The 18,203-nt window shown below is 38.4% G+C and overlaps 1 protein-coding gene across 1 annotated transcript in view; it reads right to left on the reverse strand.

The window, feature by feature from the left end:
• The window catches only part of CCDC7 (coiled-coil domain containing 7), a 415,568-nt gene that overhangs the window by 253,917 nt on the left and 143,448 nt on the right, over positions 1–18,203 (reverse strand). The window contains exon 17 of the mRNA XM_064285199.1: positions 15,534–15,828. Coding sequence (XP_064141269.1) covers positions 15,534–15,828 — 295 coding nt within the window. The remainder of the gene's footprint in view (positions 1–15,533; positions 15,829–18,203) is intronic.

Raw genomic sequence — 18,203 nt, forward strand, 5'->3', positions numbered from 1 at the left:
ACGAGCTCAAGCATAACAACGATTGTAAGGATGGCTCAAGACTGGGCAGTGTTTCGTTCTGTTGTGCATAGGGTCGCTATGAGTCGGAACCGACTCCTCAGCACCTAACAACAACAACAACAACAACAACAACAACAACAACAACAATAGCTTTCTTGTCAATTCTGTAGGGTCTTCTATACATAGGATCTTGTTATCTGCAAAAAGGGGTAGTTTTACATCTTCTTTCCCAAGTCGAATTCCTTTTCTTTTTCATGCCTAATAGTCCTGACTAGAATTTCTAATACAATATTGAATAGCAGTGGTGAGAGCGAGCATCCTTGCCTTGTTCCTGATCACAAGGGGAAGCTCTTAGTCTTTTTCCGTTAAGTATGATGTTTGCTGTCGTTTTTTCATAAGTGCCCTTTTTCAAGTTAAGGAATTTTCCTTATGTTTCTATCTTGTTGAGTTTTTTATCATGAAAGTGTGTTGGATTTTGTCAAAGCCTTTTCTGCATTGATTGAAATGGTCATGTGGTTCTTTTCCTTTGTTCTAGTGATGTGGGTATTAAATTGATTTATTTTCCCTTGAATTCCTGCGAGTAATGCCATTTGGTCATGGTGTATAACCTTTTAACGTGTGTGTGTGTGTGTGTGTGTGTGTGTGACTTATGTCTTCTTTGTCCTTTATTACATCTAATGCTACCAACTTTTGCAATTTTCTGCTTTTTCTTTTTTGTATTTAACCATGTTGATTCACCTCTCCATTTCATTTGTGTATATTTTTTAGATAATTTTTTTATTTGATTCTTTGGTGGTTAGCATAAATATTACACTTAACATCTTGCTTTTATCTTGACCTGGTTTAAATTGACTCCAATTTAACTCCAGTAACATACAGAAACTCTATACCCATGTAGTTCCTCCACCTCCATTTATGTTTTGTCATCTGTTACATTGTAATATATCACCTGCCTGCTAATGTAATAAAATTACATTAGTGGAGTACAGTACTCTACATTTTTTATATATTTCTCATTATAAAGTAGGAGGGGCATAATCTTTAGAGTTATCAAGTAAGAATATCTTACAGCTTGCCCTTATTTATGCCCATACAATTTCCTTTACTGGAGATCTTTCTACGGATCCCTGGTAGTCCAGTGGTTAAGCACTTGGTTGCTAACCAAAAGGTTGGCGGTTCAAACCCAGCCAGCTGCTCCACAGAAGAAAGGTGTGGCAGTCTGCTTCCATAAAGATTTACAGCCTTGGGAGCCCTATGCAGCAGTTCTACTCTGTTCAGTGGGGTCACTGTGACTCAGAATCAACTTGAGGGCATGAGTTTGGTTTGGGGTTGGACATCTTTCTATATGCAGCTTCCAGTTATTTTCTAATGTTCTTTCCTCCCTGTCTGACACTCTTTTTTATAAAGCCAGTCTTGTAGAAATGAATTCTTGCAGCTTCTATTTATCCATGTCTTAATTTCATAGTCATTCCTGAAGAACAGATTCACCAAAAACTTGGTTGACAATTCTTTTATTTCAGCTCTTTTTTTTCTTTTCATTTTTAACTTGTTTTATTGTACTTTAGATGAAGGTTTACAAAGCAAACTAGATTCTCATCAAACAATACACATATTGTTTTGGGACACTGATTGCCAGCCCCACAAACATGTCAACACTTCCCTTCTGAAAGTTGGGTTACCCATTACCAGCTTTCCTGTCCCTTCCTGCCTTCTTGTCCTTGCTCCTGGCCTGGCATGTCCATTTACTCTCATTTTGTATTATCGGCCTGTCTAATCTTTGGCTGAAGGATGAACCTCAGGAGTGAATTCATTACTGAGCTATAAGGGTATTCAGGGGCAATACTCTCGGGGTTTCTCTGGTCTCTGTCAGACCAGTAAGTGTGGTCTATTTGTGTGTGTGTGTGTGTGTGTGTGTGAATTAGAATTTTGTTCTACATTTTTTCTTCAGCTCTGTCTGGGACCCTCTATTAGGATCCCTGTCAGAACAGTCAGTTGTGGTAGCCAGGCACCATCTAGTTGTGCTGGACTCAGTCTTGTGGAGGGCTGTGGCAGTTGTGGTCCATTAGTCCTTTGGACTAATCTTTCCCTTGTCTTTGGTTTTCTTCATTCAGCTTTGTTCCAGACAGAGTGAGACCAGTGAAGTACATTAGATGGCCACTCACAAGCTTTTAAGACCCCAGAAACTACTCACCAAAGTAGGATGTGGAACATTTCCTTTACAAGCCATGTTATGCCAACTGAGCTAGATGTTCCCTGAGACCATGGCTCCCATAGTCCCCAGCCTAGTAATTTGGTCCCTCAGGGAGTTTGAATGTGACTGTGGAGCAAGCTTCCATGACCTTGCCTTGGACAAGCTGTGCTGGCTTCCCTAGTACTATGTACTGTCCTACCCTTCACCAAAGTTGCCACTTACCTGTTGTGTGTTAAGTGTTTTTCCCTCTCACCTTCCCCCCCACCCCCTTAACCATCAAAGATTGTTTCTTTCTGTGTGTAAACCTTTTCATGAGTTTTACAGCAGGAGTCTCATACAATATTTGTCCTTTTGTGGTTGACTTATTTCACTCACCTTAATGCCCTCCAGATTCATTCATGTTGTGAGATATTTCACAGATTCATCATTGTTCTTAACCAATGCCTAGTATTCCATTATGTGTATGTACCATAGTTTGTTTATCCATTCATCTGTTGATGGGCACCTAGGCTGTTTCCATTTTTTTGCCATTGTGAACAATGCTGCAATGAACATGGGTGTGAATATGTCTGTTTGTGTGATGGCTCTCATTTCTCCAGGATATATTCCTAGGAGTGAAATTGCTGAATTATACGGTATTTCTATTTCTAGCTTTTTAAGGAAGCACCATATCATTTTCCAAAATGGTTGTACCATTTTGCATTCCCACCAGCACTGCATAAGAGTTTCAAGCTCCCCACAGCCTCTCCAACATTTGTTATTTTCTGTTTTTGATTCATGCCAGTAGCATTGGGGTGAAATGGTATCTCACTGCAGTTTTGCTTGAATTTCTCTCATGCATCTATTAGCCACTTCTCTGGTGAAGTGTCTGTTCATATCCTTTGTCCATTTTTTAATTGGATTATTTGCCTTTTTGTAGTAAAGGTATTGGATTTTCCTGTAGACTTTAGAGATCAGACCTTTGTCATAGCCCCAAATTTCTTCCTAGTCTGTAGGATGTCTTACTCTTTTGGTGAAGTCTTTTGATAAGCACAAGTGTTTAATTTTTAGAGGATCCCAGTTAACTAGCTTATCTTCTGGTGTTTCTGTATTGTTAGTTATGGTTTGTATCCTGTTAATGCCATGCATTAAGGCCTCTAGAGTTGATCCTATTTTTTCTTTATAATCTGTATAACTTTTGGTTTATATTTAGGTTTTTGATCCATTTTGAATTAGTTTTTGTACATAGTGTAAGGTATGGGTCGTTTCATTTTTTTACAGATGGACATCCAGTTTTGCCAGCACCATTTGTTTAGAAGACTGTCTTTTCCCCATTTGATGGACTTTGGGCCTTTGTTGAAGATGGGGTGACAATAGGTGGATGGATTTATACCTGGGCTCTCAGTTCTGTTCCATTGGTCAATGTGTCTGTCATTGTACTAGGCTGTTTTGACTACCGTAGCTGTATAGTAGGTTCTGAGGTCATGTAGTGCAAGTTCTCCTCCTTTCTTCTTCTTCAATAGTGCTTTACTTATCCGTGGCCTCTTTCCTTTCCATATAAAGTTAATGATTAGTGTTTCCATCTCATTAAAGAATGCTGTTGGTATTTGGATCAGGATTGCACTGCATTTGTAGATTGCTTTGGGTAGAATTGACATTTTCACAATTTCAAGTCTACCTATCCATGAGCATGGTATGTTTTTCCATTTATGTAGGTCTCTGTTGGTTTCTTGCAGTAGTGTTTTTAGTTTTCTTTGTATAGATCTTTTACATCCCTGGCTAGATTTATTCCAAATACCTTTTTATTATAAATGGTATTGCTTTCTTGATTTTCTTCTTGTAGTTCTCTTTATTGGTGTATAGAAATCAAACTGATTTTTGCATGTTTATTTTGTGTCCTGCTACTCTGATGAATCTTTCTATTAGTTCCAGTACTTTTCTCGTGGAGTCTTTCAGGTTTTCTATGTATACTATTGTCTCATCTGCAAATAGGGACTTTTTTACTTCTTTACCAACTTGAACGCACTTTATTTCTTTTTCTTGCTTTATTGCTCTAGTTTGGACTTCCAGCACAGTGTTAAACAGGAGTGGTGATAAAGGGCATCCTTGCCTTGTTCCTGTTCTCGAGGGGCATGTTTTCAGCCTCTCTCCATTAAGAATGATGTTGGCTGTTGGTTTTGTATAAATGTCCTTTATTATGTTGTTGAATTTCCCTTCTATGCCTATTTTATTGAGAATTTTTAACAGGAATGGGTGTTGGACTTTATCAAACGCCTTTTCTGCATTGATTGAGATGATCACGTGATTTTTTTTTTTTTTATGTGATGGATTACATTGATTTTCTAATGCTGAACTATCCTTGAATACCTGGTATGAATCCCTCTTGATGTATTATTTATATATATATTTTTTAATCTGATGCTTAATTCTATTAGAATTTTTGCATCTATCTTTATGAGAGACATGGGTCTGTAATTTTCTTTTCTGTGATTCCTTTGCCTGGTTTTGGTATCAGGGTTATGCTGGCTTCAAAGAATGAATTTGGAAGTATCTCTTCCTTTTCTATGTTCTGAAATAGTTTGACTGGTACTGGGAAAAACTCTTCTCTGAATGTTTGGTAGAATTCTCTAGTGAAGCCATCTGGGCCAGTGCTTTTATTGTTGGAGTTTTTTTGTTGTTGTTTTTGTTTTTTTAACCTTTTCAATCTCTTGTTATGGATTTGTTCAGTTTTGCAACTTCAGTTTGTGTTAGTTTGGGCAGGTTGTGTGTTTCTGTCATTTACAGATTGACGTCTCTGGTTCCCTGTTGTAAAGTTTTTAGGTTTGTTTTACCCTTGAGATTTCATTACCTAGGTTGGTATCTGAATGATGCTGTCTTATGTGCTAAATTCAGGATGCTGTCTGATGTTGTGGTTCTCTAACCAAAAGACTCCCTTTAATAATTCTGGTAAGTTTGGTTTAGTTTTTATATATTCCCTTAATTTCTGTTTATCTGGAAATGTCCTATTTAGTCATCATATTTGAGCCAGAGCTTTGCAGGATATATTATGCTTGGTTGGCAGTTTTTCTTTCAAGATTTTGTATATGTCATCCCATTGCCTTCTTGACTCCATTCTTTCTGGCAAGTAATCAGAAATTAGTCTCATTGTTTTCCCGTTGCATGTCACTTTTCATTTTTCTCAAGCTGGTCTCAGTATTCTTTCTTTGTCTTTGGTTTTAGCGAGTGCGATTATGCCATGCCTTGGTGATTTTCTTTTGGGGTCTATCCTATATGTGGTTCGTTGAGCTTCTCGGATAGTCGGCTTTTCATCTTTCATATTAGGAAGTTTTATGTCGTCAACAATCCTCTCTCTTTTTCTGCTATTTCCCCCTGTTCTGGAACTCCAATCACATGCAAGTTTTTGCTTTTGTTTGTAGCCCACATCGTTCTCAAGACTTCTTCATTTTAACTTGTTCTTTTCTCTGATTTTTCCTCAAAGTGGTAGCCTGTCTTCTGTTGTTTCAAATTTTCTCCTAAAACCTTCTATTGCACAGTTCATTTCTGAAATCTTGTTTATCTTTTGGATTTCTAACTGCTGTTATTATATGATTTCTGGTTATTTATTTTGACAGTTTGTTCCTGTATTATTTCCCTGATTTCTTCCATTGCTTTTCTGTCTTTTCCATGATTTTGTCCATTTTTTCCTTATTTTGTCTGTATTTTCCTTTATCTGTTGGGGAACCTTGGATATTAGAGTTCTGAATTTCCTATCAGGTAGTTCCAGTGCCTCTTCTTCTAGCAAAAGGTAAACTAGTGTTTTATTTTGGTCACTTTCTGGAGCCATCCTCTCCAGTTTTCTTATATTTTTTAAAATTGTCTGCTGTCTCCAAGACATTTGGGAATTATTGTCTTCATTTATTGATAGTAGATTTGATTGTTTCATCCTGCTTTTTTGGTTTATTTGGTTATGTCTGAGCAGGTGGGCTGGGTGTGCTTTGTTGCTTGCTCATCTGTGGGCACAATACTTCTCACCACCTTGTCCAGGTAAGTAGGGCCGGTCACTCAGCTATGGTGCAGCAGGTGGGTCCAGCATGGGTGGAGGCTCAGGGATGGGTAGTTGGTGGCACAAACTGTGGGCAGTATGGTGGGGTCCAGGGGAGTGTGTTGGTATTCCTCAGGGGCGTGGCACTCAGCACACAGTGCAGATAGGCAGGAAGGAAAGGAGAGGATGTGGTGTGCAGAGCTAAGTGGGTAGGTGAAAGAAGAGAAAGAAAAGAGAGAAACAAAGGCAAAAAAGAAGTAAAAAAATACAAAGAAAAAATGTAAGTAAAATATCAGTGTGTAAAATTTGGTGAGTGGGAGCGGGGCAGACCTGGTGAGGCTGTGTGCTGGTGGCTCTCTGGCTGAGAGGTGTGACTCAGCCTGTTGAGCAGTGTGGGCGGCCCACAGGGCTAGGTGGACAAGCGAAAGGAAAGGAAAGAAAGGAAAGAGAGAAGAAACCAACAATCAAACAAATAAGAATAAATAAATAAATATTAAAAACTAAAAAAAAAAAGGTCAGGGGGCATTGGCTGTTGGGGGTGGGACAGAGTTGGGGTGGTGGCGAGCTGATGACTCTTCACCAGGTGGCACTGCATGGCCTGTAAGGAAGGGGCAGAGGCAGCACAGGGCCTAGATGGGAGGGAGAAGGAAAAGGAGAAAAGGAAAGATAAAGAAAAATATATGGCACTGAGGGAGCTGGCCTGTGGAAGCAGTGCAGCCTTGGGGATGCCATGTGCCAGAGGCTCTCCAGTCATGCAGTACAGCACAGCCCACCAAGAATTTGGGGGTGGCACACAGGGCTGGGTGGATGGGAGAAAGGAAAGGAAGGAAGAGAGAGAAAAGAAACAACCAAAAAAAAAAAATCAAAAAACAAACATATGAATAAAACCACAAACAAACAAAAAAAAAACATGGCACTGCAGGGGCCAGCTGGTAGAGGTGCGGCAGAGCCCAGAGGCAGTGAGCTAGCATGTCTCCAGCCAAGCAACTGTGGCCCATTGGAAAGCAGCGAAGGCCTCATACAAAGAAGGGTGTGGGGTGGAAAAACGTGCATCCCTGGTTACTGGGTGCTCTGTCTCCTGTTGGGAGCTCTGTGAAGTTGCCTTCTCGTACTCCCTGTCTGAGTTCTTTGGTGGCTGTGGTCCAAACTGGCAAATCCAGCCATGTTAACCGGTATGGGGCCTCCACTCCATAGCTCTCCTCGTTCTCTGTTCTCTGTCAGTTTCTTATTCCATTCGGAGCTTGATCCAGTTCTTAATCCTTCGTTTGGTACTTAGGGTTCCAGGATTGACATTTGTATCTGTTTTATGTAGTTTTTCAGGTCTTTGCTGCAGAGGGACGGCATGTTGGTTCCGTCTCTATTTCAGCATTTTAGATACATCATTCCATTGCCTTCTGGCCTTCGTGGTTTCTGAGGAGAAACTGGCATTTAATGTTGGAATTCTTTTGGATGTCACTATTTGCTTCTCTCTCATCACTTTCAGAATTCCTTATTTTTAGCTTTTGGGAGCCTGATTATAAAGTGTCTCAGTGTGGATCCTACTTGGCATTTGTTGAGCTTCTTAGATTTCTAGGCTTATGTCCTTGATCAGACTTGAAAAGCTTTCTGCCATTATTTCCTCAAATATTCTTTCTGTTCTTTTCTCTCTCATCTCCTTACTATGACATGTATGTTGGCTTGCTTTATGTTGTCCCATAGTTACATCAAACTGTGTTCAGTATTCTTGTGCTTTCTCCTTTGCTGTTCTTCAGACTCAAAAATTTCAACAAACTTATGTTCTAGTTTACAGATTCTTTCTCTCACCTGTTCAACTCTATTGTTCAATCCTTCCATTGAGTTTCTTATTTCAGTTTTTATCACTTTCAGTTCTAGTATTTGTTTGTTTTCTTTTATGGTGTCTATCTCTTTGTTTATATTCTCATTTTGTTCATCCACTGTTTGCCTAATTTCCTTCAGTTCTTTGTGTTTTCCTTTAGTTCTCTGAGCTTGTGTGATATTGTTGCATTATATTTTTCCGTTCTGTTCATTTTTCAGGCTTCCATAAATATAATGTCTCTCCTTTCATCTTGTTCATGTGGGTGAGTCATCATTTCCATTCCCTTAGTATTTCTTGTACTCTTTTGTTGACTTCATGGTGTTAGATTTTTGCTTGATGATAGCCTTCTCAGTTCTGCCCAGCATTCAGTGTTACTGACAGCACTGTTTTCTGAGCACAGCCTTCCACACTTGTTTGTTATTCCCCTTCACTCTCTACTCCAGACCAGGTTTTCATCTCTCAGCAGCTCTCAAATAGAATTGAGAGCATGCACTAATCAATATGTCCACCAGAGGGCACTGCGTTCATTCTTTAGTTATCTCTCTCCACTGCTTTAATTTGCTTTATGACCTTTTGGGACACTCCTGTAACTGAATATGGAGCCCTGACCCATTGAACTATGTGCAAGGTGCTCAAAAAAGCTCTGACATCCCTATCCAAAGTCTCCCCTCTCACTCTCTGAGGACCCTCCCGTCTCCAATTAGAGATGAGTTCCTTTCCCTTCCTGATGTATGGCCTGGGATGACTGGCACTGTAACCAACATCTGTGGGAGATGCTGCTAGTGGGCAGGGGAGCAGGCTCACCTTGAGCAATTCGGCTGAGAGATCTGTTCTGTTAAATTTACCAGAGCTCGGGCCTTTATCAATGTGCAGACAAACTGTGTGATCTCTGGGGTGAGAGATCTGCTGGAGCTGCTCTGTGGGTTCCTCTCGATGTGGCTGCAAGCTCACAGCTCTAGGAGGGTGGGTGCTGCTGCAGTTTGTGGATCTGCAGTGCTGGGAGGGTGAGATGTGAGAACCATATGTTGTTGTGGTTGTTGTCAGTTACCACAGAGTCCATTCCAACTCATGGCAGCCCCATGTGTACCAGAGTAGAGCTGTGCCCCATAGGATTTCAATGACTGTGACCTTTTGGAAGAAGATCACCAGGCCTGTCTTCCAAGCCCATCCTCTGGGTGGGTTCAAACACCAACTTTTGGCTACTAGTTGAGTGCTTAATTATTCGTGCCACCCAGGGACTCCTTTTGAGGACCACACAGGAAGCACTTCTCCAACTTTTTAGTTCTATGATTTGGCTAGGCCCTTCTGCAGGCCTTGGCAACAGTCCTCTGCCCATATTTCTAGGTTTCTTCTGGGTCTGATAGAGAATTTTTGTTCTATTTCTTGGTGGTCTTGTATGGGGTAGGGAGGAGTCAAAAACTTGCTCCTGCTCATGCTGCCATCCTCAAAACATAGACTGAATTTTAACTACATAATGTGACATAAAAGAGAGCTGGATCCTGCTTTATGAGCTAATATTTTGAATTCTTTACGTTGATATTAAACAAATACTGTGCTATTTTTCAGTGTTTATGTTTTGTTTGTAAACAATGAGGTAAGAGAGCACATTTTAACCTGCAACTAATATATTCAAATTATTCCCCCAAAATACAAGGCTAAATTAGATATGAATTTCATTATATTTTTCAAATATTAGTACTAGTCACCTCTTTATGTACTAAATAAATTTACTTTAGGCAAATTCGCAGAATTATTTCTTTATGCTCTTGTTGTTGTTAGGTGCCATTGAGGCAGTTCTGACTCATAGTGACCCTATGTACAACAGGAGGAAACACTGCCTGGTCCTGTGCCATCCTCACAATTGTTATGCTTGAGCCCATTGTTGCAGCAACTGTATCAATTCATCTCCTTCAGGGTCTCCTCTTTTTTGATAACCCTTTACTTTACAAGCATGATGTCCTTCTCCAGGGACTAATCCCTCCTGATAACATGTCCAAAGCATGTGAGACTTAGTCTCACCATCCTTGCTTCCAAGGAGCATTCTGGTTTTACTTCTTCCAATACAGATTTGTTTGCTCTTCTGGCAGTCCACGGTATATTTAATATTCTTTGCCAACACCACAATTCAAAGGCATCAATTCTTCTTGTCTTCCTTATTCATCGCCTAGCTTTCACATGCATGTACCAACCGAAAAAACCATGGCTTGAGTCAGGCACATCTTAGTCTTCAAGGTGACATCTTTGCTTTTTAACATTTTAAAGAGGTTTCTTGTAGCAAATTTGTCCAGTGCAATGTGTTCTGTGACTTCATGACTTCTGCTTCCATGGTTGTTGATTGCGGATACAATCCAACTTTGATATTTTCTCTATTTATCCGGATATTGCTTGTTAGTCTAGTTGTGAGGATTTTTGTTTTCTTTATGTTGAGGTGTAATCCATATTGAAGGCTGTGGTTTTTGATCTTCATCAGTAAGTGCTTCAAGTCCTCTTTCCTTTCAGCAAGCAATGTTGTGCCATCTGCATATCGCAGGTTGCTCATGAGTTTTCCTCCATCCTGATGGTGCATTCGTCTTCGTGTCGTCCAGCTGCTCTGTTTATTTTCTCAGCATACAGATTGAATAAACATGGTGAAAGGATACAATCCTGACACACACCTGTCCTAACTTTAAACCATGCAATATCCCCCTTGTTCTGTTCAAGAGGCTGTCTCATGATCTATGAACAGGTTCCTCGTGAGCACGTTAAGTGTTCTGGAATTCCTGTTTTTCAAAATGTTATCCATGATTTCTTATGATCCACGCAGTTGAATGCCATTGCATCGTCAACAAAACACAGGTAAACATCTTTCTGGTATTCTCTGCACTCAGCCAGGCTCCATCTGTCATCAGCAATGATATCACTCATTTCATCTCTTCTGAATTTGGCTTGAATTTCTGGCAGTTCCCTGTCAGTGTACTGCTACAACCTCTTTTGAATGATCTTCAGCAAAATTTTACTTGCATGTGATATTAATGATATTGTTTGGTAATTTCTGCATTCAGCGGATCACCTTTCTTTGGAATAGATGTAAATATGGATCTCTTCTAGTCAGCTGGCCAAGTATCTGTTTTCCAAATTTCTTGGTATAGACAAGTAAGCACTTCCAGCACTGTATCCATTTTTTTTTAATCATCTCAATTCCTGGAGCCTTGTTTTTTGCCAATCCCTTCAGTGCAGCTTGGACTGCTTCCTTCAGTACCATTGGTCCTTGATCATATGCTACCTTCTGAAATGTCTGAACGCCAACCAATTATTTTTGATACAGTGACTCCATGTATTCTTTCCATCTTCTTTTGACGCTTCCTGCGTGGTTCAGTATTTTGCCCATAGAATCCTTCACTGTTGCAACTCAAGGCTTGAATTTTTTGTTCAGTTCTTTCAGCTTGAGAAATGCCAAGCATGTTCTTCCCTTTTGGTTTTCTAACTCCAGGTCTTTACAAATGTCATTATAATACTTTACTTTGTCTTCCAGAGCTGCCCTTTGAAATCTTCTGTTCAGCTCTTTGACTTCATCATTTCTTCTGTTTGCTTTAGCTACTCTATGTTCAAGAGCAAGTTTCAGAGTCTCTTCTGACATCCATTTTGGTCTTTTCTTTCTTTACTATCTTTTTAATGACCTTTTGCTCTCTTCATGTATGATGTCCTTGATGTTATTTCCACAACTTTTATGGTCTTAGGTCATTAGTATTCAGTGAATCAAATCTATTCTTGAGGTGGTCTCTAAATTCAGGTGGGATATACTCAAGGTTGTACTTTGGCTCTCATGGACTCCTTCTAATTTTCTTCAGCTTCAACGTGAACTTGCATAGGAGCAATTGATGACCTGTTCCAGAGTCGGCCCCTGGCCTTGTTCTGAATAATGATAATGAGCTGTTCCATTGTCTCTTTCTGCAAAGTCAATTTGATTCCTGTGTATTCATTCCATCCAGCAAGGTCCACGTGTATAGTCACTGTTTATGTTGTTGAAGAAAGGTATTTGTAATGAAGAAGTCTTTGGCCTTGCAAAATTCTATTATGTGATCTCTGGCATCGTTTCTATCACCAAGGCCATATTTTCCAACTGATCCTTCTTCTTTATTTCCAACTTTTGCACTCCAATCACCAGTAATTATCGATGTATCCTGATTGCATGTTCAGCCAATTTCAGACTGCAGAAGTTGGTAAAAATCTTCAATTTCTTCATCTTTGGCCTTAGCAGTTGGTGCATACATTCAAATAATATTTTTATTAACTGGTCTTCCTTTTAGGCATATGGATATTATCCAATCACTGACAGCATCTTAATTCAGGATGGATCTTGAAATATTCTTTTTTGACAATGAAGCAATGCCATTCCTCTTCCATGGTAGAACACAGGATTGTCTGATTCAAAATGGCCAATACCCGTCCATTTCAGCTCACTAATGCCTAGGATATCAATGTTTATGCATTCCATTTCATTTTTGATGATTTCTAATTTTCCTAGATTCATACTTCATACATTCCTTCTTCCAATTATTAATGCATGTTTGCACCTGTTTCTACTCATTGTGAGTCGTGCCTCATCAGCAAATGAAGATCCCAAAAGCTTGACTCCACCTACATCATTAAGGCTGACTCTACTCTGAGGAGACAGCTCTTCCCCAGTTGTATAAATTAAGCCCAATACTTGATTAAAATTCAGAATATACATTGAATAAAAGAAAACTTCCCAACCATAATAAGGAATAGTTCTCTCACATAGATAACTGACCACCACAGATGAAACAATAGAGGCACTCCCATTTCAAAGCACAACAGAAGTGTGATGCTCCTGAATCTCAAATCACAATTAAATTTATTTTGAAAGATTAGGCCAATGCAAGAAAATATCTATTAAATATATAAGCTAGGTATGTTGGGGATCTGGTGGTGCAGTGGTTAAGCATTTGGCTGCTAACCAAAAGGTCAGCAGTTCAAATCCACCAACTGCTACTTAGAAACCCTATGGGGCAGTTCTACTCTGTCCTATAGGATTGCTATGAGTTGGAATCAACTTGACGGCCAATGGGTATGTTTTGTTTTGTTTTGTTTTTTAATGTTGGAAAGAACAAACAAATTTACCATTGTTTTTAATTATTGTATATCAAACATCTAAAGAATGCAATTAAAATTTGCAATTAATTATTCATACCAAAAATCTTTTTTTTTTTAATTCTACCCAGATGAATTTTGGTACAATATTAAATTAAGAATTCATAATGCCAGGTTCTGTTATTTGGTTGAGGCGGAACTATCACTTCCCGTTTACAAAGCTCTTACTGAAAAAGACTGTCCAAGTGATATAATGTTAACTCACCAAAAAACTCAGCTAATTTTTATAAAATTGTCAATATATTTCTGTACTACCTGATTGTTTAACAAGTCATGTGCATGTTTAATAATGCTCTCCCCACATTTACTTGTAATTATACTGTGGGAATGAACAAAATAATCATTCATGTTTTCATCCTGCAAAACAGAAAAACTTTTTTTACCTTGAAATTCTCCTCCTTCTTGGTAAGTTTGATTTTCAGTCTTACTTTGTAATTTCTCTTCTGACACACCAGTCTTAATAACAAAAGTTGCAATAAGAAATTACAAATTATATATCTAAAATTAGATAAATTGCTTTTTTCTACCTTTTTAAAGTAAAATAATCTTAAACATAAAATCGACACTCACATTAACTATTTTCAGGTTAACTACAGTTAAGGAACAGCATAAATTTGGGGTATTCTCACCACATCATGACAGCTAGGTAAACAGAAGCTGACTAATGTTGATTATTAACTGTCCTTACCTCACCCCACAAATTAATTATCACAACTACTAGGAAGCTGAAGAGATTCTAGGTACCTGGTACACATTTACAATGGTATGATTATCCGTAATTAGTTAATAAGCTCTCAGAAAACTGGGTTTGACTTCAGTTTTATTTTAACCAGTTTTGTGTTGTTATTGTTGCCTGTTGCCTTCCGACTTCCTATTACCCTAGTTGAAACTCTATTTATTTACATTCTTTAAAAAAGAGAGCTACAATGTCATTGCAAAAAAGCTTTTAATATTTTTCTTTATTTCTTGAATATATCACATAAAAAATAAGAACAATAAATGAACCTGTGAGACATCCGGGAACACTGAACAGTATGAAGGAAGCCCATGCAATATTGTGATTCTGCCTCATAAACAGCTCCAATTGAACCAAGTGTCAATAATTATTACCATCTGTAATGGATTGTACTGTGTCCTCCAAAAATGTGCACCAACTTGGCTAGGCCATAATCCCCAGTCTTGTGTGATTGTCCACCATTTTGTCATCTGATGTGATGTTGAATATACCATGGACTACCAGAAGAACGAACAATTCTGTCTTAGAAGAAGTACAGCCAGAACGGTCATTAGAAGCAAGGATGGTGAGACTTTGGACATGTTATCAGGAGGGACCAGTCCCTGCACAAGGACATCATGCTTGGTAAAGTAGAGGGTCAGAGAAAAAAGGAAGACTCTCAACAAGATCGACTGACACAGTGACTGCACCAATGGGTTCACACATAGCAATGACTGTGGGGATGTTGCAAGACAAAGGAGTGTTTCATTCTGTTGTACATAGGGTCACTGTGAGTCAAAACAGACTCGATGGGACCTAACAACAAGTTTAGATTTATATTTTAGTCTATTTCAATTTTTAGATAAATGACTTACAGAATTATTTTATATGGCCACTTTAATAACTCCTATGATAAAACTATACTGTGAATAAATGTCAAGAAGGCACAGCTTTTTATCTTTTCTTTATTCCCAACATTTTAGCTCTAAGAATTTCTAATTAAAAAAATACTTTTTTAACAAAAGCAACTCTGATAATTTTTCTAGGTTTTGTTTAAAGATAACGTAAAATTATGTTAATAACAGTAATATTAACACTAATATTAATACTGATTTAATGTAATAGAGTCCTGGTGGTGCAATGATTAAAAGTGATGGCTGCCAACCAAAAGGTCAGCTGTTTGAATCCACCAGCTGCTCTTTGGAAACCCTATGGGGCAGTTCTACTCTGTCCTGCAGGGTTGCTATGAGTCAGAATTTACTCATGGCAACAGGTTTTAATGTAATAATTATCTTATATAATTATAGTTATCTTATTGCTTAAAAATCTCTTTTTCGTAGATGAACTTGAAATGACAACAATGAAATTTTCCTTGTCTCAGGGATCGTATACTTTTTTTTATCATTAAAATTCTAATATAGGCCACAACATCTGTGTCAATGCTGATTAGATTTTTTATAAGTTAAAATAGTACTTTGATTCCCAAATATTACTTTAAAAAAAAAAGCCTCCTAAAAATAAAAATGTTGTATTAAAGAGCAAACTTTCTATTCTCTTGAAATAAGAAAATATTAATGAGTTTTTAATTAACTTAAGTAAATACTCAAGATATTGACAAAGTCCAGCATTCCAAAATAGTTTTCAAATTACTATATCATACCTTTGAGTTATACCTATCCTTTGATTTTCTTTTAGTAAAAAAAGGATGTGAAATAAGGGATGCTGTCACTGTTTCATTCCCTTCGGGTGACTGTCCAGCAGACAGTGGATCTTGACTTTCTTCGCTGGCTGAAGCCGACGTAAGGGATTTATCGTGGTTCTGTGATAAAGGTTCAGGGGACAGTTCTCCATCCAATGACATTTCAGTTGAAGGCTCTAAGAAAGCTGCCTCGTGCTGAGACTTGAGGATCTGTGAAAGATCTGAAATGGCAGAGCTAGATCTTTTCTTCTCTGAGCTTTAGAATTACAAAACGTCTGGTATTAGATTATGTGAAGAGTACTTTGTATTTGCAACTGAAGTATCATTTTTCACAATCGATAAGGACAGTAAATATGCAATTATAATTATCCATTAGTTACTGCTAATACAAATATCAAAATGATGCTAGATAACAAATTGAAGATAGTAATATATCTTCTGGGATTTAAAAAGGACAATACAGGGAATTAACTCTTATTTAAAATACGCTAACACAATACTATTCAGGGTTATAAAAGGCCACAGCAGAAGAAGGATTAGCTCAGCTAAACTAGAGTACAGAATGGTTTGGAGGTTGCCCTTCAGTCACATTAATTCCAAAGTTATTTTTCCACAACTTCATTTCAGAAGAAAAATGAAAACCTCTCCATAGAGTCTGACTTTAAAAAACCAATGTCTCCCACCAAAGTCAACTCCCAAGCTCTAAGTTAGTGTTCTTCAAGGTAAGAGCTATTTATTCTCTGCCACCAGGCAGCACAGGGTCAGTTTTCGGAGTTCCAAAACTAGCGTAGCCATATGTCATAGTTTGCCTGCACAGTCCCAGGTTATGCTTGCTGTCCAGCATCCCCAGTTATACGATATTGTAAAAGGTCAAACTACCTATCATCTATATAGAAGATTAAAGAAGAGCATTGCTAGCTCTAACAAATGCAATAGGATTTGATGGTTCTTCATTTTAAATCACTGTTCTCGTTCCCACTGCCATAGTCAATTCCAACTCATAGCAACTGTATAGGACAGAGTACAACTGCCCCATAGAGTTTGCAAGGCTGTAAATCTTTACAGAAGCAGACTGCTACATCTTTCTCCCATAGAGTGACTGATGGATTTGAACTGCCGATCTCTCAGCATCCAAACGTTTAATCACTGTGCCATCAGGGCTCCTTAAACAACTATTACTCCAACTGATACAATTTACCCAAAGTTTTGTTGCAAAGTGTCTAAAGTTCTTCCAATTTTGGTCTCACAGAAGTAAATTTTTAAAATGTAACTATTGCCACTTATCCTATATTTCTTAGTTTATGGTGAATTTCAAACACCAGAGTTTGGATTTTAAAAAAAAGCGTGGGTGGCTGGGAGGACAACCTTGAGAATAAAAGTATACCATGGTTAGTGGTTAAAAAGACACAGGACTTAAGACAAACAAACCTTTGTGATGGCATTATAAAACAGATTCCGAGATCAAAGCGGCCACCTATTCTAATTTGTTAAGGATGGCATCACATCCTCGAATATAGTTTAATACTTTTATTAGATATTTGAATTCAAGATGACTGATTCTACAATAAAGTCTAATAATATTCTGGAGTCCATTTTTTAACACATACCCAAAAGGACATCAGTCCACTGAAGCATAAAAACAGTTCAAATACATTATATAAATTGATCCTTACTTATAAGCACACCTACAATTATATACAAACCATCACCTCTGCCACTAATACTACCTCATAGCTCTAAGCAGAAAGCAAAATTTTTGTAAAGATCTTGAAATGCCTATTGGGGGACATCATCAATCACTTGATTCTACCTAGGTAAATGTGTGTCAACAATAGAGCAAATGTGTGGCAATCCCAAGAGTGGTGCTTTAAATACTAATAGTTCCTTTTTAAACATACTCCCACACTCAAGCATGTCCTGTTTTTTGTTTTTTTTTTTTAATTAACTTTTATTGTGCTTTAAGTGAAAGTTTACAAATCAAGTCAGGGTCTCATACAAAAATTTATATATACCTTACTAAATACCCTCTTAATTCCCCTCCCCCTAATGAGACAGCACTCTCTTTTGCTCCATATTCTGTCCTCGTGTCCATTCGGGCAGATTCTGGCCCCATCTTCCCTCTTATTTCCCTCCAGATGGGAGATGCCAACATAGCCTCATGTGTCTACTTGATCCAAGAAGCTCATTCTTCACCAGTATTTTAGTTCATCCCATATTCCAGTCCAATCCCTGCCTGAAGAGTTCTCTTTAGAAATGGTTCCTGTCTTGGGCTAATAGCAGGTCTAGGGACCATGGCTCCAGGGTCCTTCTAGTCCCAGACTGACCATTTCATGAGAATTTGGGGTCTGCATCCCACTGCTCACCTGCTCCCTCCGGAGTTCTCTGTTGTGTTCCCTATTGGGGCAATCATCAGCTGTGGCCAAGACCACCTAGTTCTTCTGGTCTCAGTCTTATGTAGTCTTTGGTTTATGTGGTCCTTTCTGTTTTAGGCTCATAATTACCTTCTGTCTTTGCTGTTCATCATTCTTCCTTGCTCCAGGTGGGTTGAGACCAATTGATGCATCTTAGATGGCCGCTCGCTAGCATTTAAGACCCCAGATGTCACTCTCCAAAGTGGGATGCAGGATGTTT

This window comes from Loxodonta africana, chromosome 4 (genome assembly GCF_030014295.1).
Source record: "Loxodonta africana isolate mLoxAfr1 chromosome 4, mLoxAfr1.hap2, whole genome shotgun sequence".
Classification (NCBI taxonomy): Eukaryota; Metazoa; Chordata; class Mammalia; order Proboscidea; family Elephantidae; genus Loxodonta; species Loxodonta africana.